Raw genomic sequence first — 21,639 nt, 5'->3', positions numbered from 1 at the left:
GGCGTTTCCCGATCCCGAAACTGAATATTCATTACCCTTAAGCCTCACAACCAGCCAGCAATTCCACTACATTCTCTTGAAACATCCTCTGAATGTCTCTTTCATCGACGGGTCCAAATCGCCCTCTGTCTTCAGAAATAATTCTCTCTGCGTCCAGGCAAAATCTCACGGCATCTCTGTATCTTGCCCCCATCAGTGGACCCAGCTGTGGTACATAGGACTCAAGCAACTTCATATGGAAACCATGACCTACAGCTATATCTGGGCAAGACTCCTTCATATCGTAAACTCTCACGCCCATGCCTAATTCCAGCAGCACAATTCCTAGGCCGTAGTAGTCAAACGTTCGCCGGAAAGGAACACCAGGCAAGTAGTCTGGATGTTGAAACAGCCTGTGCTCTGCCTTTGGGCCAAGTGTGAAGCTTGTCGCTTCAGGACGGCTGTCATTGAATCCGGTGAGAAATGCAAACTTGATGTGGCGGCTGGCAGAAGCTATATCTGGGCAGAAGAACAGCATGTGATGAGATGAGAGGTTCTTGTGTAGCCACCCGGCCTGATGGACCGCGAATAAACATACCGCCAGTTCTTTAGCAAGTAGGAAATAATCGCCAAGATCTGTCTGTTCATAGTCGCCATTGTTCTGTTCGGTCATCACTTGCAAGAAGCTATTCAGAGAGACCAAGCGATGGTCATGTCTCATCCTCTGAGCTTCAATTGTGTAGATGAACCCAAAACGGTAGTTATGAGGCTGGTGAAAGTAGCCAAGGCAGTTAGGGATTCGATGCTGTGCGGTTCCCAGTCGTGGGGTAACATCTGGGTCTAACAGATTGACTAAATCATCCATAATCTTGCCAAGCCTCATCTCATGGCCCTTCCAAGACGCGTCGTATGTTTTCCACTCAATCAGGACAGTCTCAGTAAGGCCGTCGCGAGTCAAGTATCCTGTTGTTTTTGATTCATGAACCAGCTGAGAATCAGACTCGCCAACCTCAATAAGTCCAGCATCCATGTAACGGCTCTTTTGCCCATACTGAATAGAAGCGGATATTGCCATGGACATGTGCCTCATGGCTGCGCCGACTCCCACCCACCGATACCGCACCGGCATGGCCATGGCACGAATCTGTTGAAGTGTATCGAGATCTTCTATCTCGCAAACATTCTGGATCCATCTTGCCTGGCATTCATCGGACGAGGTTTTCGGCAGAGGTTTGCAAAGCTGGTCGATAGCATGTAGGCAATCATACGGAAGGCCTTCCATACTCTGACTCATGCCAGCATCACGACCCCTATTTAACGCTTCGTAGAGTTCTGTTACATAGCGTAACAAATCTCCACTGATTTCCCTCCCAACGGCCTGATGCAGGCTGGCATACACAGACCACCAAGCCTCGAACCGTTTATACTCAATGACATGCAAAATGCGGTGCTTTGCAGTCAAGCCTCGTGAATCCGGAGACATTAAATCCCTGAAGCAATTGTCAACGGCCGCCACACTCGAATGCAGAGCAAGATTTCTGAGATTTAGTGCCACGTCTGACATTCTGGGCCTTCTGGAGGCGTGAGGATCCATGATTTCTCGAATCTGGCTGACCAATTGAACCATCAAAGGATCGCGTGGGGCCGTGGCAAGTACAGATAGCCATTCTACCACCGCTGGCCGAATTCCTTTGTTTAGATGAAAAGAATGGTCTGTCATCGGGAATAGTCCATCGTGAGTAGCCCGTCTCTTTTCCCGAAAGTCTTTGACACTTTTCCCCTCTAGGAAGGTCGCGATCTCTGAAAGGATGCAGCCAAAAGCCCACACGTCCAGTGATCGCCTAACGTCCCCGTTTACACAGGCTTGGTAATCGAATGCTTCGGGCCCCAGGTAGTCATCTTGCCCGCCATGGAGCTTGGTCTTTGAAGTCTCATCATCGGACTTCATTCTAGATAACCCAAAGTCAGAAAGCATAAAGAGTTTCCGGTCAATGTCGACAAGAATATTAGCTGGTCTCAGATCATGATGGTAGCCAATTCTGCTGATGTTTCCTAGATCATCCTGCAGGGAAAAGTTATGGATCTGACTGAGGGCCTCTGCTACTCCAAACATGTTCCGGTAAATAGCATGAGGCGCCATAATGGACGAATTTTCCTGATGCAGGAAGGCTTTGAGATCCTGTGTAGCTAGTCGGAAGAGAAGATTGAAAGATCTGCGATAGGTGTAAGAACCTAGAAATTCTACTATGTTTGGATGCTTCAGGTTTTGAACAAGGTCAAGAATCACCCTCTCTGGGGATCTGGACATATCCCTTTCTTGTTCCTTCCGAGCTATAAAAACCTCCTTTTTTTTGTTACTGTCAGCCGGCGTAAAATAAAGGTGAATCACGCCTCCCTACCTTTGCGGTATGTGTTTGTATGAGCGTTTGGCAATTAGCATCTAGGCCAGTTTTCCAAACTATTCCGAAGGCACCTTTGCCGACCTCTTCTTCTGATAAAACAGGCAATACTGCATCATCCTGGATTTCGAGATGGACTTGGCCGCGCTGAAGGTTAATTGGGTTGAACTGCCACTGTTTGTCTATAAAGTTCTTGCGGACAATCTCGGGCAGATAGTCGAGGCTCGAATCAGTATAGGGAATTCTTTCATCAGTATCCCGACGGAAGATAAATTCCAAGATGTAACCTTCGTCTCTGTTTGAGATCAAGATGGCCATTATCAGGAATGCCGAGTTCATCACAAGCCTCGCGAACCGGCAGACATCACGCTCGTTTCCTTTCAGTCTTGGGATCCCTGATAAGATAGCTTGCACCCGGCTCTCGCTGATAACGCTGTTCAAGCTATCACGGGTGTAATAGTATCCCTTTGGAGGACCTTTGGCAGTTCTTCTAACGCCCAGAAGATCTGTATATATGGCTGTCATCTCATGTATTGTTGGTAAGCGGGGTAAGTAGTAGTCAGTGAAAAAGTAAGTCAGATCAGCTGAGACAAGAAATGCACCTGCATGTATCTGTAATGGCGGAGTCTTTCGTGGCTTCAGGTTTACTAAGCCCCCGCTAAATGTATATACTCTTAATATAAAGTGCTTAAAATACATTTAATAATACACTTCTCTTAAATTAAGGCAGCCAAAAGCTCTACCTTGAGAAGAACAGTGCTTATAAAGAATAATAACTACAGCTTATAACAGTATTAAAGCAAGAATAGTAAGAGATTACAGATATATTTTATATAGCTTTTATATTTATAAATTGCAGCTTAATTAATCTTAAGCATAGTCAACACCCTTTCAAGGCGGTAGGTAGTTAATAGCACGGTATGTCTTTTAATTTTATCTATATTCGTGTCTTGCAGCCGTTGCAGCTGAATTGTCCATGTAGTTCCTCTTCAGGCACTCCAAGCCCCCTTGCCAAAAAGGATCTTCTTATGCCAACAAGCGATATAGCTTCAGGCACCCAAAAGGGTAGATCTGGGGACATGTCAATGATACCTTTCCTTTAAAAATCACACCAAGATCATCACCTACAATAATGAGACTATGTACGTGACTTTTGGGCGGCGACTAGGAAATGAAATCGTCTTACTATATAGAGTATGGTTCAATTATAATATAAGAGAAACTACGTTATAAGTTGTTGGTTTGGAATAGCTATAAGAAGGGACTATTTCTAATAAAGGAAAAGGTAAAAGAGCTGCAGCCTCTGATCTAAAGTTTAAGGCTGATTTTTTCTACTGAATCTATAACCGTTTCGAAATACCTATTGTCTAAAAGAGTGACTGCCCTTAAGACTTCCAACTTGTCCTAATAACGATAAGAAAGCTTTTATATATTTACACCAACCGGATCTTACTGTATGCTTTTAGCGTTTTCTCGTTCCTATCTTTAAATGCCAGTATGTGGCTCTTTGCTCTCCCTGCGCCGTTCCTGTATTCGTATAGTGGTTTTGCCGGTGCCATGTGCACCTATTTGATCATCTCTGATGGTGTCGGGCTCATCGATAAAGATTGGGACTACAAGACACATACGCAACGAGTTGATGCGTACCCGATCGCTGAGGAATCGGCACCTACCGTTGATATCTTCCAGCCTTGCTTCTCAGAGACCCTCGAGATCTTGGAGAATACGTATAAACACATCATCAACCTCGACTGGCCTGAATCCAAGATCAAGGTTTGTGTGATGGATGACAGCGCGCAAGATGCTGTTCGCGGGTTGGCAACGAAATATGGCTTCATTTACTAGGTCCGCAACCATAAGCATAGCCAGCAAATTAGAGCTCTCGTGGCACCTAATCCGGTAGCAATGTGCGAGTTGTAAGTTGCATTGCTGTATCCGGCACCGACGATGCGATAGGGTCCCTAAAGTCAAATTTCCAAATCTCGGCTATCTTGGCATTTGGTACCAAAGCGCCTAACTTCCTGGCCCATTCTGTATCCAGTGTCTTTTGAGGCTTATGGCTCGTTGATTGAAATTGTAAATTACAGCTAAGCCTCCCTACGTCATGCTGACATCAATCAACGGTGCCTAAATCTCACCTAAACGTTTACTGCCTAATCCATATTATTATATCTGTTATTCTATTTCCTCACCATCATTCTTTTGTCAATACATCAGTCACAATGGACCTTGCCACGCGCACCCTCGATCTTAGCCGTGCTATTCTCGATATCCTTAATAAAGAAAACAGCGTTCGCGACGCAGCCGGTGAAATTCTAGAATGGCTCGGCCGCGAGCGCATAGACAAGCAAGAATATCAGTACTGCGTCGAAGCCTTGAGCGCCCAAGCCTTTCCAAATGCCAGAGGTCTCGATATACAGCACCAAGTTCGATCATCGGAACAGAAAGTCTCCAGTGTTGCCGGTTTGAAATTGAAGCTCTCTACATCCATTGGGCGATGGATGTTGAGTGACCCCAATCTTGTATACGTTGTAACGACAGTGGCAGTCTGCATGATGTATCATGACATGGAGTATGCCGTTGAAGTACTGTGCAACTTCGCCTTGGATCAAGGTGGCCACGAAGAGGGAGTTTCATATCCCCGAAATCCGTATCGGATGAGGCTGAAGCCTGTTGTCACCAAATTCGTGGACAGTGTTGCTTTGAATATTGTCAACACTGGGCATGACTTTAACTCGGCTCTTCCGAGTGCGTTGAATGGCATTTGCAGTCATCCATTAGAGGCGCCTCAATTGTCGGCGATCATCAAAGTAGTCGCTCAAGCGCAAAGCGACATATTTATCACGTCTGACCTATTCCCAGGAGACTTGGTAATGTGGCTCATGACCCATTTCCACGGCATCCTCGAGATATCTCTGAATGGAAAGGTTATTCTTGAGGAAGATCCTGGGACTGATTCTGTTAGAGTCATCTTCGCCATCAATAATAGATGCTCAACTTGTCCTAATCGCGATGGAGACTTGAAAAACAGTAACATCAAAGTGGCAACCATTGTAAAAGGAAAGCTGACTACGCTCATAGACGAGAGTCACTGCTTTTACCGTGAATCAAAGTCCAGCACAAGGCAAGAGTTATACGAGACGGGCCTCCTGGCCGACACAAGGCGTGCTCAGCTTTCTCGCAACGAAGTTGCAGAGCTCAGAATCGCTGCCAGGTCGCTACTACGTTGGCTTTTGGGGCTAGAACTCCGCATAAGCGATACGGCGCGTATATTTATTGTCTCAAAGTCTGGCGATGGAGGCTTTGCTCGCATTCCCGCCGCCGATGGTTTTATTTGTAAACCGCTTGAGGATCTGCTAGCTGGCTTCCCAACTGTCTTGAACAAAAACTGGGGCGACGCCAAGGGCAGTGATAGCAGAGCAATCTACGAAGAGCCTCAGCCGAGCCTTGAACAGGAAACTGAGGGACTATCCATGTCGATGCACGAAATAATGCAATGCTTCCCAATTGCCATGTCTTTGTTTGACACGGTTCAACAGAGATGTAGGTGCCGACATTGTGGGCAAGGAAGAACCCTCGGAACTGGTTCCTGGGGCTGCCTGAGAGAATCAGCGCTCGATGAACTTCTGCTTCTTATCACTCATGGTATAGCAGAAGCTTTTTGCGCAACGAACGTCTCAGGTTTATCAGATCAAGAGCACATTAGAGAGGCGATACGCCAGATTTTCAGTGAAATCATTGTGCATTCCACCATTCAGTGGGACAGGTGGTTTCACCTAGTCGCCCTGGTCTACCTTGGAGGCAACCTCAAAATTGTCGCACCATGGAACGGGCGGTTCATTTTCGGAGAAGATACTACATCCGTAGTAGCATATCAACGAGGGTCCCTCGTGATCGCAGCGCCATGGTTAGACCTCACGGTTGACCTTTCGTCTCATCGTGTGTTCGCAGCAGCATTCGGCAATGGCCAAATCCGCGGGATTAACAGTGAAGAAGCGACAATTGAGTTGGAGAGCTGTATGAGTGTCGATGTCCTAAAGGAATTCAAGTGCTATACACCGAGTAATGAAGAACTCGCTCAGTTGGATGATGGGAAGTGCATGGTTGAATCTGCCTTGATGTCAAAAGGAGAAGGCTCATACCGACTTCTCACAATGCTACGATCCGAGTCATATCGACGGATTATCGACCCCTCCGACACCATTCTCGGACTTTTTCGATCTTCTTACCCAAGGTGCTGTCATCCACATCCTATGAAAAAGCCAATTCTCAAAGATGGCAAACAGTTTCACTTGGCTACATTTGACCATGCTGTTGGTGGGTTCAGCGTGGATCCTTTGGACTTTAACCATCTCCCCCGACTGCCAGATACAATCCAGGTCACCAAGCTTTTAGACACTACCCTGAAGTTTAACGTCACTCTTGGCTTGGTCTCTGAAGGGCCTGTTGTGGCAGATCGTTGCTGTTTGAGCTGCGCATGCGATGAGACTGGACGGGTAGAGGGCAAGCAGCCATGTATCGTTCGCAGGGCTCATGCCACTTCGGGATCCCGCGAATTGCGCAAGGTGGGTTATCCACCAAGCGGCAATACAGCGAAATGACTGTGGAGTGCACAAAGCAACGGGAGCTCCCGCCGGGAAAGCGGATAATTGCTGAATCCCGCTTGGGAAAAAGCAAAAAAGCTCGGCAATTGGTCAAGCCAGAAGGACATCTGAAGGCGGCTAACAGTCAAGGAGGCGAAAATGCCCCGGATGGCTAGTCTATGTGTCAGAAACACTAGACAACTTACGAGAAACCCATAATGTTTATGGTGAGCTTGAGAAAATTTTGACGACTTTTTTTATTCTCCTTAGAAGAGATCCAAAGTCATTTTGTTCCTGTAATGAAGTTCCTGGCATTAGCTCCAAGTCCCCATATATCCACTGCCACTGCTCCATCGACTACTAACTAATCTTATTCATGATCCTTGTACCTCATTGATTCGTTTTGCACACCAGAAATTCTCCTCTCTTTCCTCCTTTCTGGTGATGTTGTTTTGACCGGCACAAACTCCGGTCCCTCTCGAGGCAACCAGTCATGTTCGCATTCAGGCCAATGTAACTCTAAGATGTGCAATACGAGTTCAGCTAGCTATCACCCTTGTCGACTACAATAACAATCTTGACGATTCAAGACTGGCTCGAATAGAATGCATGGTCTTGGCAAGAAAATCTAGGTATCAGCCCACGATGCATGATCATGATTCATGTACAGTCCTCATGACCGTCACGAGCTCGACAAATCGGAAGGTGACTAACAAAAAAACAAGATTCCGCATCTTTGAGGTTGTTGATCAAATCTGAGGCTTGAAAATAAGGCCTTCCACCTCGGAAAGAACTACTGCTGTATCACCGTGTCATCACACCGATCGAATTGCCTGCCTTGGTCTGTCACTCCGTCGCACAAGCCAAAGCCTCAAGGTCGCGGTGATCGACGATCAATTCGGTCAATACGACGTTGTACTATGGCAAAATATTGATATCGATTTCTGTACGCCGATGAAAGCCATTCTGCATATTGCAGATCTTGGAGGAGCTGAAACATTTAGTGATAGTATAGGTAGTGATCTCCAAGAATTCAGATGGTCGAGCAAGTGGCTGAACAGGTGCTGTTACCCTATTGGATCCCTTTGGCAGGTAACGAGTAGTAGAGCTGCTACAGCAGTAGGGACATCGCATGCAGACAGACTATCAGACTGAGTCAAGCCTGACTGACAAATCGTGAGGCTGGCGGACATTTGGAGTGGTAATACAAACTCCGTAAAAACACGGAACTTCTTATCAGAGTATGTAAAGCGCAGATCACTCTTGTTTTCACCTCCCTCAGCGATTCCCCTGCGTAAACCAAGCCTTTCATGAACATTGCCCCTCTGAGACATCCCAACGGGCTTGGCTACCCGTGGCAGGGGTAAAAAACGCATGTCAGTATTGCCACTTCCAGTGGTGAACGTTTTTGATAGAAATGTCTTGTAATTTTTGGGGCTAGAGTGAGGTACTGCTGTGGCACATGCAGACAATCCACTTTCTCTTCTGAACCAACAGAGCCAGTTTGGGGTTCTTCTCCCTGTAAGCGTTACGAGAGCGCTTTACCACGTTGAGGAGCGATCTTCAGCAGGAAAAAGTCAAGGCAGAAAATAGTCCAGTGCGCTGTGCCAAAGTCAGACGCCAGATGTAACGCTCTCTGCCCTCGTCCTGGCCCTTGCGTTCTTCTCCGCATAACGCTCAATCAGCTAATTCTGCCCTTTGGGTATTTTCGTCCCATGAGGAGCACTGATCATCGGCGTCAAGCCACCGGGCTGAGACTTCCGGCAATTAGGTCCAATTAAAACCGTGGTCTAAGCCCTCCCTACCGGGCTATCGGCAATAAGACATTGATTCATCGTGGTGAGACTCTGGAGGCTAGACTTGCCCTTTTGCCGATCGCTGCATGATCCAGTAACGGCAGCTAAGACAATTGAGCCAGGAACAAGCACGCGTGGTTGTCGTGGCTGTCTCGGTCTAGGACATTGCTTGTGCGGGTCATACATGATTGAAAAAAAAAAGAGGTAATTATGCCAAGTTTACTGCGGGTTAAAGGCTGCGTGGCTGCATATTGGGCTGCGGTCCCGTTTTGGAGTTCAGCCAAGGACCGGGAGGGGAGAGCAAATGAGGGCGCTTGATGCGGGTGCTTGGAGTTGTCGTTGACGACGTGGCTACTGGGAGACCCTTGTGCCTCAAACTGGCAATCCACTGCACTCAACGTTTTATGCTGTGATTTCCCAAAGATTCCAGCTTTGGAGAGTAATGCAGTGTATTGCTTTGGGACGTCGTGGATCAAATCACTGCAGTTTGCCGCGGGAGACACGGAACCGCGCCTGTATCCATCACGATGCGACCTCTTGTCACGGAGCAAATGTCCGGACAGCCGAGGCAGTGTCACGATGTAATTTTGTTGTTTTTTTGTCAATGAAATTCCATTGAGCTCATTTTGCTGTTCAATCAACACTGCAACAGCTCTGTCCTATTCTTAGCTGAAATTGTACTTTGATGCCCTGAATCCCCATAGTGCGGGCGCTAACCAAGATACCGGGGCTGCCCGTTGCCTGAAAATTTACGAGCGGACTCTCGCCCTACAATTCTAAAATGCTTAGCGGGCATCGGCAGTTAGAGTCGTACTGTTACGCAAAAAGTATATTGAAACAATGCAACCATCCCTGTCAGAAATTGAGTCCGTGGCAAAGAGGAAAGAGAAACAAAACATGATCTGAGCAGGGTAAACATGGGTCTCTCCCTCGTCCCGGCCAGGTACCGAGTGGATGATGAAGATCACAGACCAAGCCAAAGGGAGGACAAGTTGAGCCCCACTAACAGACACAGACCGGTGCAGTGATCGCCCCGAGTTCCGCTGCTCAAAGTCTATGGACTGGTCTCAGCTGAGATGTGTGATGCGGAATATCGTCACGTAGCATTATGGCTTGGGAGTAATCTCGTACAGTCAGGGAGACAGGCCTTTGATTAGGGAAGTCAACGCTTTTGGTGTGAACCGCCGTCAAGTATAAAGAGGCCATCATCCTCCCTCTTGGAATCAAAACCCTCATCAACACTCACCAGCATCTCCAACAGCATCCTCCACACTTTCATTCACTCTCAAAAACCAACTTCTTTTAACTCAAACTCCATTCAAAATGCAGTTCACCAAGATCGCCTCCGTCCTCGCCATGGCCGCCGCTGCCATCGCTGCTCCCGCTCCCGGCAACTACGAGGTCGAGCCTCGCACTGGCGGCAGCAACAACGGCAACAACCAGCCCGCCTGCTCTGCTCAGAGCTCGAACGTTTGCTGCAACGGTCTCGGCTGCCTCGTCCAGATCCTTGGCGCCGGTTGCTCCACCAACTCTTACTGCTGCGAGTCTGATGCCCCTCTGGCAGTTGTAGGTAGCCCCAGAAAAGGGAGAACAAGATTTGATACTAACTGTTTCCAGGGTGCTCTCATCAACATCAACGCCCTCAACTGTGTCAAGGTTCTCTAAGTGATACGTTCCGGCGACTTGACCTACTCCTGGGAGTAGCATGTTGGATTGTTGGATATTGGGGCATATAGGGTGTGAGGATCTGATGGGGAAAGCCTATGCCAGCTACTCCGCATGTTAATAGGCAGTGTTGATGTTTGTATTTACTTCGATGACCTTAATTTGAGGTTGAATATACATACAGGGGTTATATACTTGACTTTACTTGACCCTTGACTGTGAATAATGACATTGTATAAACTCGGCATGATCACAAAACGAAACCAACAAGATCACAAGCAAAGTCAACAGATGATCACATAAATTACTCTCAGTCAAGGATTAAATTTGATTAAATTAACACAAACATCATCACTCTAGCAAGCGTCAACTCTGCTCATCATGCTCTCGTAAACTTGGGCCCAATGAGTCAATGCCGTTGACGGATGCAGCGGAGTTCAAAACTGAATCACAAAATGTAACCCAGGGATCCCTGGCAATCGGCCCATCCATAACCGTAGAAGAAACAACTTAAAATTAGGTTTAGCTACAGCTCTGACCTACAGCAGCAAATGCACATTTTGAAAACTGTTGAGGTCGTATCCATGCTCGAATAGATCGTTCCAAGCTGTGTCGATGCTTGGCGTAGGATACTCTTGACGAGGCGGTGGATTCTGACTTTTGACTCCAAACCATGACATGAACTCTGTGTCAATCTCGCCTTCGGCATGTGACGTGTTGTCGAAAATTGCCAGCGTTGCATTGCCCAATCTCCGTATGATCTGGGTACTCCTCTCACCAACCTTTTTGCCGTGTGATATTTTGGACAAGAGTCTTACGCAAGTCTCAATATTGGCCTCGACGACTTCTCTTGTGAGTTCGAGACGGACCACGGAGCTTGCTCTGATGGAGTACAGCATCGTGACAGCAGCCATGAATAGTGAGTCTAGTGCCACAAACGTATAGATTATCTTGTTCTTCGCGTATAGAGCATTGTAGCAGCTAATAAGACTTATGGATGAATCGGCACATAAGCGAATCGCGTCTGCGCTGCTCACTGGCGATGCATGGGATGGGCGATGGAGGTTGATGACGGCTTGGTGATAGGCGATTTGAAACCACTCTGGCGTTTGGTACATCGATAGTGGCGCAAGGTATCTCGGGGCGGAAAGGAGCCACGCGTTGAGACGGGTGTAGTGCTGTTGGCGTATGGCGTCGAGATTTCGGCTTTCGAGGTTTATGCCGCCTGCCGAGTGGAGGGCAGAGTAGATTCCCGCGTTGATCTGACGCAGTTCGACGATATGACGAAATGCAGACATGTCTCTGACGTCGGGCAGGATATTCGCGATGGCTTGTTCTGCAGGTCCGGCAATCTGCTCATCGGTGAGGACCAATGGCAGGGGTATGGTGATATCAGCATCTTGTATGCCCAATGGTCGACCGAGAGAGATTGAGACACTGCGATCCATGGTGTACAAGCTCCAGAATAACCGTTTTCGCATCTCGGCATCTAGCAGCGTCTTATTGGTCATGCTCTCCTCCCGATGCATGTCGATACCTACTGCAAGCCTCAGCGCCATGCCAACGGTGTACCACAAATTGACCGACTGCGGCTCGTTGCTGCCGAACAGGCAAAGCAGGGAAAGACAGCGTATGCAGTCGAGGTCATCAGCTGAAAGCACCGCGTCAAGATCACGCACAGCTGCCTCGAAGAAGACCTCATGAGAAACAGGCGCGTCCGAGCTGATTCGTGCTTTTTCTGATGCTCCAATCGCGAGAACCATGTGCACTTCAAACGCTGATAGTCTGCTCCTGACTTGGCCGTTGCAGTATGGTATGTAATGCTGTTCCATGAACGATGGGCGATGAAGGACCGGGTACTGAGGCCATCGACGATCGAAGAATACTTCAATCAGGCTGAGGCCGTCTCGGTGAAGCGAGAACGTGTTTGACGTGGCGGTCGGAGGCGTCTCACTGGCTGACAACCCATGCCACAATTGCCAAGGCCCCGTCATAAACCCCGTCTCAGAAGCACCATTAGGTCCGAGTCCCCTAAAAGTTGGCAGAAGCATACGTCCAACATATCCCCTCTCCAAGCTCCCAACCGATCCATCGGGTTCTTGGCGATCGGCCACAGATCTTATCTGCAGATGACTCTCCTGAGACCGAGCCTCCGAGGGCAGTCTCGATTGCATGGCTAGCTGTGTCTGCAGCTCATTCACCCGGTCTTTCAGGCGCTCTACCTGGCCTCTCAGATGGTCGCACTCGCATTCCCTGTCGACCTTGACAACGAGACGATCTGAGGGGACACAAGGCACATTTGCAGCAGCACAAGCCCCGCATACGGGATGTCTGCCGTCACACTTTGGTCACAGCAAAAGTCAGTTCATTATGTCGTCGACGACCCGAGAAGATGTGGTGGCACGTACTTTTTGTTTTCTTCGGCGACATCTCTGGCACGCTGCCGATATCCTCTTGAGGCCACGACGCGGCGATTTTATCCGGTCAGTGTCCCTGTCTGAATGCGTGTCGTAAGCTGAGGCCGATTCGAACACGGCGGGAAGTTCGCCGTCATCGGTGGCTGACATTTTTCGGGTTGGGTTCTTGGTGGTGATGATGTTGTTAATGAGGGATGAATTTGTTAATGCGAAAGAGTCAGAAGTGACCCACTTTATCGATAAGGACAATCTATCTCCGGTTCAATGCCGGCATAGCCGATGCTGAAAAGATGGATCTCCCTTGAGATCGGCCGGATTCGGCCCTTATGCCCGGCCTTATCTCGCATGTCGTGATTGAAGCAGATAATGGTCTTGTTTTGCAGTGGGAACTACTGATATTTGGAATTTTCTTGGTGTTTTGATAAGATACCATTTATATCGTGGCTAGATCATGTCAAGTCGGTCAGACTGAGGTTTCGATCTTGACGTCATTGATGAGGCATCTGAATTTGATGAGGCTGACCTGGTGATCTATTTTTTCGGCAGTAGTTGCTTTCTCAGAAACATTTTGACTTACGAGGTGCTGTTGACAGTTTTGAAGGAGAGCAGTTGGCGTCTTATTTAATTTTCAGTTGAGTAGGCTGCCACTATTTCACACTTAAGGTCATATTCTGGTTAAAAACATCCCAGCTCGAGATCTATAAAAACCTTGTGCTACTTCTGTTTAGATTCAAAGGCGGGTCACTAATATAAGCGTAACTTATCTATTGTTTTCATTATTAAAACATTATTTTAGAGCCTTGTTCTGATCTGTTATGAGGTAGTGAATAACAAAAAAAGTACGGCTGGTGAGACTCCAGGGTACGTGATAACTTGAGATGATGTCATTTCTCCAAAACGGTCTCAGGGAAACGAACCCTCAAGCGCAAAAACGGAGCCAGCACGTGGAACAGACTCGCCATTGCCTGACACCGATAAGGCTGAAGAGAACGTGAGCAAGAGACACAGCAAGAGACTGAAGGGTCCCTCCGAGTGATGACCCCACCCAACCGCGCTTCTCGGTATCTCAGCCAGCGAGCCCTTGTCACCATCTCAACACGGTCAGGCTCTTCAGTTAGCTACAGAACCCCCAGCCAGTCAAAACACCTCACTTCTACCCCGCAAACAGCACTATCAGTAGCCTAAACCGAGTCGTCGGGGGTGAAGCTTATCACCTACGGAACCCCATCGGAAGCCGGTGGGACGTCCTCTCAACGCCCTTATCTCTACGGAATGCCCCCCGTCCCCATCACAAACATCCCCAAACCACTCCAAATCGCAAATCACAATGCCTCGCCCAATAGTACCAGCGCACCAGCGACAAAGAGCAGCAGAAGCTTGCAATCTATGTCGCGAGACGAAAAAGAGATGCAGTGGCTCAGCGCCCTGTACGCAATGCGTTCGCCGCGGCCTGGAGTCGCAGTGCTTCATCACCTATGCTCCGCGGGGCTCGAGAACAAGAGCTCGCGCTGAAGCTGCAAAGGCTGCGGCGGCAGGTTCAGTTACGACGGAACAGATAAGTGCGAGTTCGCATCAGAGCAGTCAGCCGATGGAGACGGATGAGGGGTATAGACCGTTGTCGCCGTCGCATTCGCAGCAGGACGATGAGAAGGACAGTCAGACTGAAGCGTCGAATCCACCGCGAATGCTGCTGAACTCGAGAGGCGAAAGAGGTATGAAAGCCTGTCAAATTTGTTGGTCAAATGCTCATTTGTTAGTTTATATTGGAGGTGCAGCGTCAATCTCGTTTCTGCAGATTGTGCGAAATTTGGTATCCCAACAAATTGGACCATCGGAATTTTCTCACAATGAGAAGAGCGACACCATGCTTGAGATTGAGTCGCCGACAGCTACAACACGCGACGAGACGAGTGCGGTGAGGCTAAGTCCAGATCAGAAACAGCAATATTTGAGGTCTTATTACGTAGTGGTATGTCTACATCAACCGGTATTGAATGCATACTGATGACAGCAGACCGAAGCATTAATCCACGTCTTTGACGCGTCGGAACTCGAGACTCTCCTCAATCTAGACGACGACACAGGCTACTCTCCCTCTCCCAATCTCTCACCTCTCAAACAAGCCTCAATCGACCTAGTAATCGCAATCGGCGCTCAATGCGAGTCCCTCTCCGCCGCGCGCACAATAGGCCAAGCATATTTCCGCCGCGCTCGCAGCCAAGCATTCGTCGGGTTCCTCGAAGATCCAGACCTCGACATGGTCCGCACATTCCTCCTCATGGCATTCTTCATGTTGGGCGAGTGCCGAAGAAACGCAGCGTTTATGTATCTGGGAGTCGCTGCAAAAGCTGCTCTCGCTCTGGGTCTGCATAGCAGAGAGTCTTATGCTGCGAAACCAGGACCGGAAGATCAGGCAAAGTAAGTTTGAACTTTTATAGGAATCGGATGTGGCTAATTGGTTAGGTTGCGGGTATGGATGAGCGTGTGTATCCTTGATAAGCTTGTCAATTCGCTTCTCGGCCGACCATCCGCTTCTGCCCAGATCCGATCGAATAGCAGCAGTAAATTGGATGACGTCGCGCAGAAGGGGGATAGCATTACCGAGCATTTGATGGCGTCCAACAGAGTCTCCACCATCATCAACGATATTACAGATACATTATACGATCAGAAGAAGGTTACAACTGCGATTGTTGAGCAGTTCTTGCAAGACATTGAGCGATGGAAGCGAGAACTTCCTGCTTCCGTCAAGATACCTTCGGCAGATCCCAGTCCAGGGACAGTAACGCAACAACACGGAGCTATCGCCAAGGTTTATGTGTCGTGTTTGTACTATCTTGCCGTTATGCTGGTTTCAAGGCCGTTCTTGGTCTCGGCACTCACATCCAAGGGTCTTGGAAAGGGAGCGCATACTCAATTGGCTGCGGCATGTCTTGATGCAGCGATGTATCTATCGCAAACATGTTCCGAAGCTCTCAATGCCGGGCTATTACAAGGAAACATGTGTATTATGAAGTAAGCTTGCTGGCTATTCACAAAGATCTACATGCTAACCGTCTCCAGAGCTCTCGTCTTCGCGTCAGGACTAGTACTCGGTCTTGAGATATTCGCCAAATACCCTGTTGAATCAGACATCACCAACGCTTTCGAAGGCGCCAAAGATGTTCTCAGACATCTAGCAACCCAAAGTCCACAAGCAGCACATTATCTCGACATTTTGACAAATCTATCTGGGGCTATCGACAAGCGACGAGCAAATGAAGCATCTAGCGGAAGAAGTCGCTATGTCTCAAAGCTGTTTAGTCTGGATGCACCGCCTGATACGGCAGGGTCACAGTCTGCTCAGCAGATGCTAGATACAATGTTTCCATTTACAGATGGTCAGCCTGGTCAGATGATGGATGATACGATGCAGGATTGGGTGTTTCAGCAGCCTGATGGTGGTGATTTTAGCTTGGACTGGGAGACGTTGAACGTGTCGTTATGGGATACGTATCCATTTTTATCATGAGTTAGCTATCTGTAGAACTGTATGAATTGATGAGCCTGTATGAACAATCACCATCTTCGATATCGCCCCTTGTGATAGCCGTCGTGGTAACACCGACAGTCCGACACTGACACATCGTATCCAGCAGCCAACCTCCGCTAATCATCGGTGCAATCAATCAAGTGACTACCCCAGAAATTCTCCATCCACGAACCATCCGCAGATCCGCACTGACTGCTGTACCGCAAACGCGGGCACTATCAGTGAAATGGGTGCAGTGCATTACCCGACGCTAGCGGATATCGCACCACTTCCGTGCTGTGGACTTCCGCTATCTCTAGATAACCTATCGTGAATACGGAACTTCCGCAAATTACAGCCGCAGGCGGTTCAAGTTGTTGATAGTGATTGCAGGGCGGGTATGAACTCTGAATGGTTGGCGATCCGGGTTAGATAACGTTTGGACGAGAGGAAGCTAAATAGTGATGGTTGCTCGACTTGAAATCGATTCAATTCATCATCATCAACTCATTCAATACAATAACATCTCATCTCATCCTACAATAACTCGAGTCTTAGAATCTCAACTTGACTCTTCATCTTACACCACATTCTCTCACACCCTCACATCTTCACCTTCACAATGATCAAGGACAACGCCCCCACCATGCCCAACTGGAAGCGCCTCAATGTTGGTGTCATCGGCGGTGGCATCGGTGGCATGTCAGTAGCCATCGCTCTCCGCCGCGCAGGCCACGACGTGACCATCTACGAGCGCTCAGATTTTGCCGGTGAAGTCGGCGCCTCAGTATCCTGCGCCGCCAACGGAACCCGCTGGCTGCACGAGTGGGACGTCGACGTCGCCAAGGGTGACCCCGTCGTTCTCAAGAAGCTCATCAACCGCGACTGGAAGACCGGCGAGCCTGTTAGTGTTTACGACCTCGCTGACTACGAGAAGCGATGGGGTTTCGTGTACAACATGTTCCACAGACAGTACATGCACGCTATGCTGAAGGATACTGCCATGGGCGAGGGAGAGGGCACCCCTGCCAAGCTACTGGTCAACCACAAGTGCTCCGCTATCGACTTCCCCACAGGCACTATCACTTTTGAGAATGGTGTCACTGCCAAGCACGATCTTATCATTGGTGCTGATGGTATTGGCTCTGCTGTTCGAAAGATCCTTGGCATCAACCCTGAGAAGAAGCCCTCTGACCAGAGCTGCCTTCACTGCAACGTCACAACCGAAGAGGCCGTCAAGGCTGGTCTCGTCGACTACTCACAAAACAGTGCTCTCGAGTACTGGGGCGGTCAAGAAGGAAAGTGGGACAAGATCGTCCTCTCTCCCTGCAACGGTGGCAAGCTTCTCTCATACTACTGCTTCTTCCCCCGCGAGCAAGGTGACTACACTACACAGGCCTGGGGATCTGAGGACCTCCCCACCGAGGATCTCCTCAAGCCTTACCCCGAGCTCGACCGCCAAGTCTTTGGACATCTTGCCATCGGAAAGGAGATTCAGCCCTGGCGTCTGTGGGTTCACCAGCCCTACCCCTACATCGCCAAGGAGAACGTCTGCCTTCTCGGAGATGCTGGTCACCCCATGATGCCTCATCAGTCTCAGGGTGCGTGCATGGCTATTGAGGATGCTGCTGCTCTCGGTATCTTGTTCAGCAAGCGATACTTCAACGGTGATATCAAGCAGGCTCTGTCTGTCTACGACAAGGTCCGCCTGCCCCGAGCTACCCGTGTTCAAGCTGCTGCTGCCAAGGCTGCATACAACATCAACGAGCGAATTGGTAAGTCACTCGATACCCCATAAACCTGATTCATGCTAACTGTCTCAGGCTTCTCTGTCAACAAGGACATTTCCACATACAAGGTTGAGAACGAGAAGGAGGTCCTCACCATTGAGGAGATGAACACATATGATATGTACAAGGATATCGAGGAGAAGTTGGCAAAGGCACAAGGCGAGAAGTACGCCGGTGGCTTCCTCAACGGTCTGCCTTTGGGACTTGAGCTGCCTAATGGTGTCATTGTCGGTAATTAAATGGGAAAAGAGGAGTTGGGGTCATTGTATATCTTAGCTTTGTCATAGTCGGTTTTCAAAATGTCAAATTGGTTCATTAGCATGTTGCCTTCTGTTCCTCACATCCACCTCTTCTGCAGGCAGATCGAGGCTATACCTAGTCCATACCAATATCCTGGACTATGAAGCTGTCAAGAACCCTAGTCGAACCTTGGACCATGTTAATGGATGCCCCGGGCCGCTGAAAGCCTTGCATCCAAGCGTCTCGACTCTTCCTGTATCCGGCAAGATCCAGGGGTTTGTAACGGCTGGGATCTGCAAGTCTATCTCAAGTCTGGCACTGACAGAAGCGGGATAGTCTAGATTCTGACTGGCTCTCTGATGTCAGGTACCCGTTCACTAGTTTGCATATCTGTTCCGCAGGAATATACGCCGTGCCAAGAGGCACCCTGATCCCTCGAGCCATTTTCCAACCATTTCACCTTCATGATACTCTCTCGCATTGTTGAACACTACATAAAAACTGAAGTCACTGTCGATCTGGCTATCGTAATAGACAATGATATCGTGGCCGGAACAATTCAACAGGCCAAGCAAGAAGTGAGTCTCCTCCGTCATTGCACGGGAGGCTTAACTTATACTAATTCAAGTCTCGTTTGACTTGAATTGGTATGCTATCAAGAAAATGGTTAGATTACGTGAGAAGATAGTCATAGCAACTTGTTTGATATGAACAAAGCCTCGCATTACCTGATCTGTCCCCAAGAGAGACTCCAGATTCTGAGGATAGTCACGCAACAGTAAACTCCTTTTGTCGCCAAACTCACCGAGGTTCTCTTGGTGCACCAGGCCCGAGGAGGATTCCTCATCAGATAGATTATATACTTTATTAATTTTAGGTGATTGAGATGCCCTGATCTACTGCTTCCGATAGCAACGCTCAGACTCCGATGCGAGACATTCTGCTTCAGCCGCTCACCAGCCATCACATACATCACTCGAATATTCGCACCAACTGTACATCATCATTGCGCAGCATTCTATTAAGTCTACTTCTTATATGCAGCAGCAGCTCCAGTGTCCTATCAACAGTTAGCATCGCGTCTCTCATCCGTAGCATTGAAGTCCTCACCAAATACACCTGGTAAAACTTGAGCCGATACTTCCCGTCAGCAGCCGTCTTCTCCAGCTCGGCCCTGCCAGCCCACTCAATCTCTGCCGAGCCGCCATTCTTCAGCTGCAAAGCCACTGAACCATGGAGCATGACCTCGTCTGAGCCAGCGCCAAACGGATACACCTTGTTGAGAGTGTGCTTCCGCGACGCGACAGCCTCCCACATTCCTTGCCTCAAAGTGGTGATTTCTACACCGTCAATTGATGCCTCTACTTATAACGAGAGACTTACCAGCGTGACCTGAAGCCTTCTTCGATGCGAGCACAAATGTCGCGTCCTTTGCAAACATGTCTACATACTTGTCGGTCTCTCCAGGAGTGTCGGAAACGGCATAAAAGGCCTGGAGGAACTGGATAACGTGCGGTGGAACCGACTGATCCGAGGGACTCTGCACAGAATACGACTGTTCCATTTTGACGTTTCGTTGAGTGATCTTGTGATGATTCTGAATTGCGTTTCGTTGTCTTCAAAGCTTGTGCGTAGCAGTTTATCTCAATAATGTGTCGCTCCGTGACCCTGCTTCCGACTTCCGATAGTGGACTTCGGATCTTCCTTAGTGAGCACTCCCACTGTAATCAGTGAGCGACGATCTTACCCCGCAGACTGATCGGACCGCGGGCAAATGCCGTTCCTGTTAAGGTTTAGCATTGACGGTGCATTATCCGCTCGTCCAAACGGAATCAACGGAATTTACTGTACGTAGGCGGGTGCATTATCCGGAATGGGGTAATGCGGTCTCTTATGGTGGTATTGTATCAGATTTACAGCTATCGAGTTGAATATATATGTCCATGTTCAACTCCTGACAACAAAATATACTCATCATCATTTCACACTCTCATATCATCTTCCCTTCACACAAATCACATTCATCATGCTCGGCAAGGTTGCTCTTGAGGAAGCCTTCGCTCTCCCCCGTCACAAGGAGCGAACACGATGGTGGGCTGGTCTCTTTGCCATCGACCCTGATAAGCACGCTGCCGAGATCAACGATATCACAGGCCAGCGCATCAAGTACATGAATGAGCATGGTGTTGGCTACACAATTCTTTCATACACTGCACCTGGTGTGCAAGATGTCTGGGATCCCAAGGAGGCTCAGGCTCTAGCTGTTGAAGTTAACGATTATATCGCCGATGCTATCAAGGCTCACCCTGATCGTCTCGGTGCCTTTGCGTAAGTCGTATGTCACATGTTCATGAATTCCACTAACAACTTCAGCACTCTCTCTATGCACGACCCCAAGGAAGCTGCTGAGGAGCTCCGAAGAGTTGTCACCAAGTATGGCTTCAAGGGTGCTCTTGTCAACGACACCCAACGAGCTGGTGCTGATGGAGATGACATGGTCTTCTACGACGGCCCTGAGTGGGATGTCTTCTGGTCAACAGTCACAGACTTGGATGTCCCCTTCTACCTCCACCCCCGCAACCCCACAGGCTCCATCCACGAGAAGCTCTGGGCCAAGCGCAGCTGGCTCATTGGTCCCCCTCTGAGTTTCGCCCAAGGTGTCAGCCTTCACGCCCTGGGTATGGTTACCAACGGTGTCTTTGACAGACATCCCAAGCTCCAGATTGTTCTCGGCCACCTCGGCGAGCATATTCCTTTCGATATGTGGCGAATCAACCATTGGTTCGAGGATATCAAGAAGCCTCTTGGTCTGTCTTGCAAGTTGACAATCCGAGAATACTTTGCCCGCAACTTGTGGATCACCACCAGTGGACACTTCTCTACATCAACACTGCAGTTCTGCCTGGGAGAGGTTGGAGCTGATCGCATTCTGTTCTCTATCGATTATCCTTTCGAGAACTTTTCAGATGCTTGCACGTGGTATGACGGTCTGGCTATTAATGATGTCGATAAGAGAAAGATTGGAAAGGATAACGCTAAGAAGCTGTTCAAGCTTCCTCAGTTCTACCAAAGCGAGGACTAAAGGGGAAATTGGAATGAATTACAATGAGTATATAAATGGAATAGAATAACACAATTTCGGCGTTCAAAAATGGTAGCCCTCCTAGTGATCTTAACTGCATTTATCGCAAATATTGAAAAACAGTCTTTCTTCCAAGTATGAAGGACAGTTGCATACCAGTAAGGACAAATCTCGATT

General features: G+C 48.6%; 9 protein-coding genes across 9 annotated transcripts; 6 read left to right on the top strand and 3 right to left on the bottom strand.

Annotated features, from left to right (window-relative positions):
- Positions 1-37: 37 nt before the first annotated feature.
- FVEG_06540 (serine/threonine protein kinase) lies at positions 38-2,696 on the bottom strand (the record flags this gene model as incomplete). Its single annotated transcript, XM_018894931.1, has 2 exons — positions 38-2,323; positions 2,379-2,696. 2 exons carry the CDS (start codon positions 2,694-2,696, stop codon positions 38-40), a joined length of 2,604 nt encoding a protein of 867 aa, XP_018752092.1.
- Positions 2,697-3,875: 1,179 nt separating this feature from the next.
- On the top strand, positions 3,876-4,223 carry FVEG_15883 (hypothetical protein; the record flags this gene model as incomplete). Its single annotated transcript, XM_018905109.1, has 1 exon — positions 3,876-4,223. The coding sequence occupies one exon, from the start codon at positions 3,876-3,878 to the stop codon at positions 4,221-4,223; it is 348 nt and encodes a 115-aa protein (XP_018752091.1).
- Positions 4,224-4,600: 377 nt separating this feature from the next.
- Positions 4,601-6,979, top strand: FVEG_15882 (hypothetical protein; the record flags this gene model as incomplete). The annotated part of the gene is made up of 2 exons (XM_018905108.1): positions 4,601-5,408; positions 5,460-6,979. The coding sequence occupies 2 exons, from the start codon at positions 4,601-4,603 to the stop codon at positions 6,977-6,979; spliced, it is 2,328 nt and encodes a 775-aa protein (XP_018752090.1).
- Positions 6,980-9,881: 2,902 nt separating this feature from the next.
- On the top strand, positions 9,882-10,691 carry FVEG_06538 (hypothetical protein). Its single transcript, XM_018894930.1, has 2 exons — positions 9,882-10,323; positions 10,375-10,691. Exons 1-2 carry the CDS (start codon positions 10,081-10,083, stop codon positions 10,420-10,422), a joined length of 291 nt encoding a protein of 96 aa, XP_018752089.1. The 5' UTR covers positions 9,882-10,080; the 3' UTR covers positions 10,423-10,691.
- A 16-nt stretch (positions 10,692-10,707) lies between these two features.
- Positions 10,708-13,029, bottom strand: FVEG_06537 (hypothetical protein). Its single transcript, XM_018894929.1, has 2 exons — positions 12,831-13,029; positions 10,708-12,764 (listed from the first exon to the last, which is right to left on the bottom strand). Exons 1-2 carry the CDS (start codon positions 12,987-12,989, stop codon positions 10,962-10,964), a joined length of 1,962 nt encoding a protein of 653 aa, XP_018752088.1. The 5' UTR covers positions 12,990-13,029; the 3' UTR covers positions 10,708-10,961.
- An 806-nt stretch (positions 13,030-13,835) lies between these two features.
- Positions 13,836-16,403, top strand: FVEG_06536 (hypothetical protein). The gene is made up of 5 exons (XM_018894928.1): positions 13,836-14,551; positions 14,597-14,808; positions 14,854-15,257; positions 15,303-15,854; positions 15,903-16,403. The coding sequence occupies exons 1-5, from the start codon at positions 14,167-14,169 to the stop codon at positions 16,348-16,350; spliced, it is 2,001 nt and encodes a 666-aa protein (XP_018752087.1). The 5' UTR covers positions 13,836-14,166; the 3' UTR covers positions 16,351-16,403.
- Positions 16,404-16,972: 569 nt separating this feature from the next.
- FVEG_06535 (salicylate hydroxylase) lies at positions 16,973-18,379 on the top strand (the record flags this gene model as incomplete). Its single annotated transcript, XM_018894927.1, has 2 exons — positions 16,973-18,125; positions 18,174-18,379. The coding sequence occupies 2 exons, from the start codon at positions 16,973-16,975 to the stop codon at positions 18,377-18,379; spliced, it is 1,359 nt and encodes a 452-aa protein (XP_018752086.1).
- A 1,028-nt stretch (positions 18,380-19,407) lies between these two features.
- On the bottom strand, positions 19,408-19,944 carry FVEG_06534 (hypothetical protein; the record flags this gene model as incomplete). The annotated part of the gene is made up of 3 exons (XM_018894926.1): positions 19,408-19,440; positions 19,491-19,720; positions 19,764-19,944. The coding sequence occupies 3 exons, from the start codon at positions 19,942-19,944 to the stop codon at positions 19,408-19,410; spliced, it is 444 nt and encodes a 147-aa protein (XP_018752085.1).
- A 357-nt stretch (positions 19,945-20,301) lies between these two features.
- Positions 20,302-21,465, top strand: FVEG_06533 (2,3-dihydroxybenzoate decarboxylase). The gene is made up of 2 exons (XM_018894925.1): positions 20,302-20,708; positions 20,754-21,465. Exons 1-2 carry the CDS (start codon positions 20,407-20,409, stop codon positions 21,460-21,462), a joined length of 1,011 nt encoding a protein of 336 aa, XP_018752084.1. The 5' UTR covers positions 20,302-20,406; the 3' UTR covers positions 21,463-21,465.
- Positions 21,466-21,639: the final 174 nt, after the last annotated feature.

Source organism: Fusarium verticillioides, chromosome 7 (genome assembly GCF_000149555.1).
Source record: "Fusarium verticillioides 7600 chromosome 7, whole genome shotgun sequence".
Lineage (NCBI taxonomy): Eukaryota > Fungi > Ascomycota > Sordariomycetes > Hypocreales > Nectriaceae > Fusarium > Fusarium verticillioides.
Note: the sequence above shows the minus strand (reverse complement) of the source record. Positions and strands in the feature narration are given on the sequence as shown.

What these genes read in the sequence shown, in the direction of transcription:
- FVEG_06537 (XM_018894929.1), bottom strand. Translation starts at nt 12,989, where the DNA reads ATGTCAGCCACCGATGACGGCGAACTTCCCGCCGTGTTCGAATCGGCC. An exon ending in GTCGCCGAAGAAAACAAAAA is followed by an intron (nt 12,765 to 12,830) that starts GTACGTGCCACC and finishes CTGTGACCAAAG; the next exon opens with TGTGACGGCAGACATCCCGT.
- FVEG_06538 (XM_018894930.1), top strand. Translation starts at nt 10,081, where the DNA reads ATGCAGTTCACCAAGATCGCCTCCGTCCTCGCCATGGCCGCCGCTGCC. An exon ending in CTGATGCCCCTCTGGCAGTT is followed by an intron (nt 10,324 to 10,374) that starts GTAGGTAGCCCC and finishes AACTGTTTCCAG; the next exon opens with GGTGCTCTCATCAACATCAA.
- FVEG_06536 (XM_018894928.1), top strand. Translation starts at nt 14,167, where the DNA reads ATGCCTCGCCCAATAGTACCAGCGCACCAGCGACAAAGAGCAGCAGAA. An exon ending in GGACCGGAAGATCAGGCAAA is followed by an intron (nt 15,258 to 15,302) that starts GTAAGTTTGAAC and finishes CTAATTGGTTAG; the next exon opens with GTTGCGGGTATGGATGAGCG. An exon ending in GGAAACATGTGTATTATGAA is followed by an intron (nt 15,855 to 15,902) that starts GTAAGCTTGCTG and finishes AACCGTCTCCAG; the next exon opens with AGCTCTCGTCTTCGCGTCAG.
- FVEG_06533 (XM_018894925.1), top strand. Translation starts at nt 20,407, where the DNA reads ATGCTCGGCAAGGTTGCTCTTGAGGAAGCCTTCGCTCTCCCCCGTCAC. An exon ending in GATCGTCTCGGTGCCTTTGC is followed by an intron (nt 20,709 to 20,753) that starts GTAAGTCGTATG and finishes TAACAACTTCAG; the next exon opens with CACTCTCTCTATGCACGACC.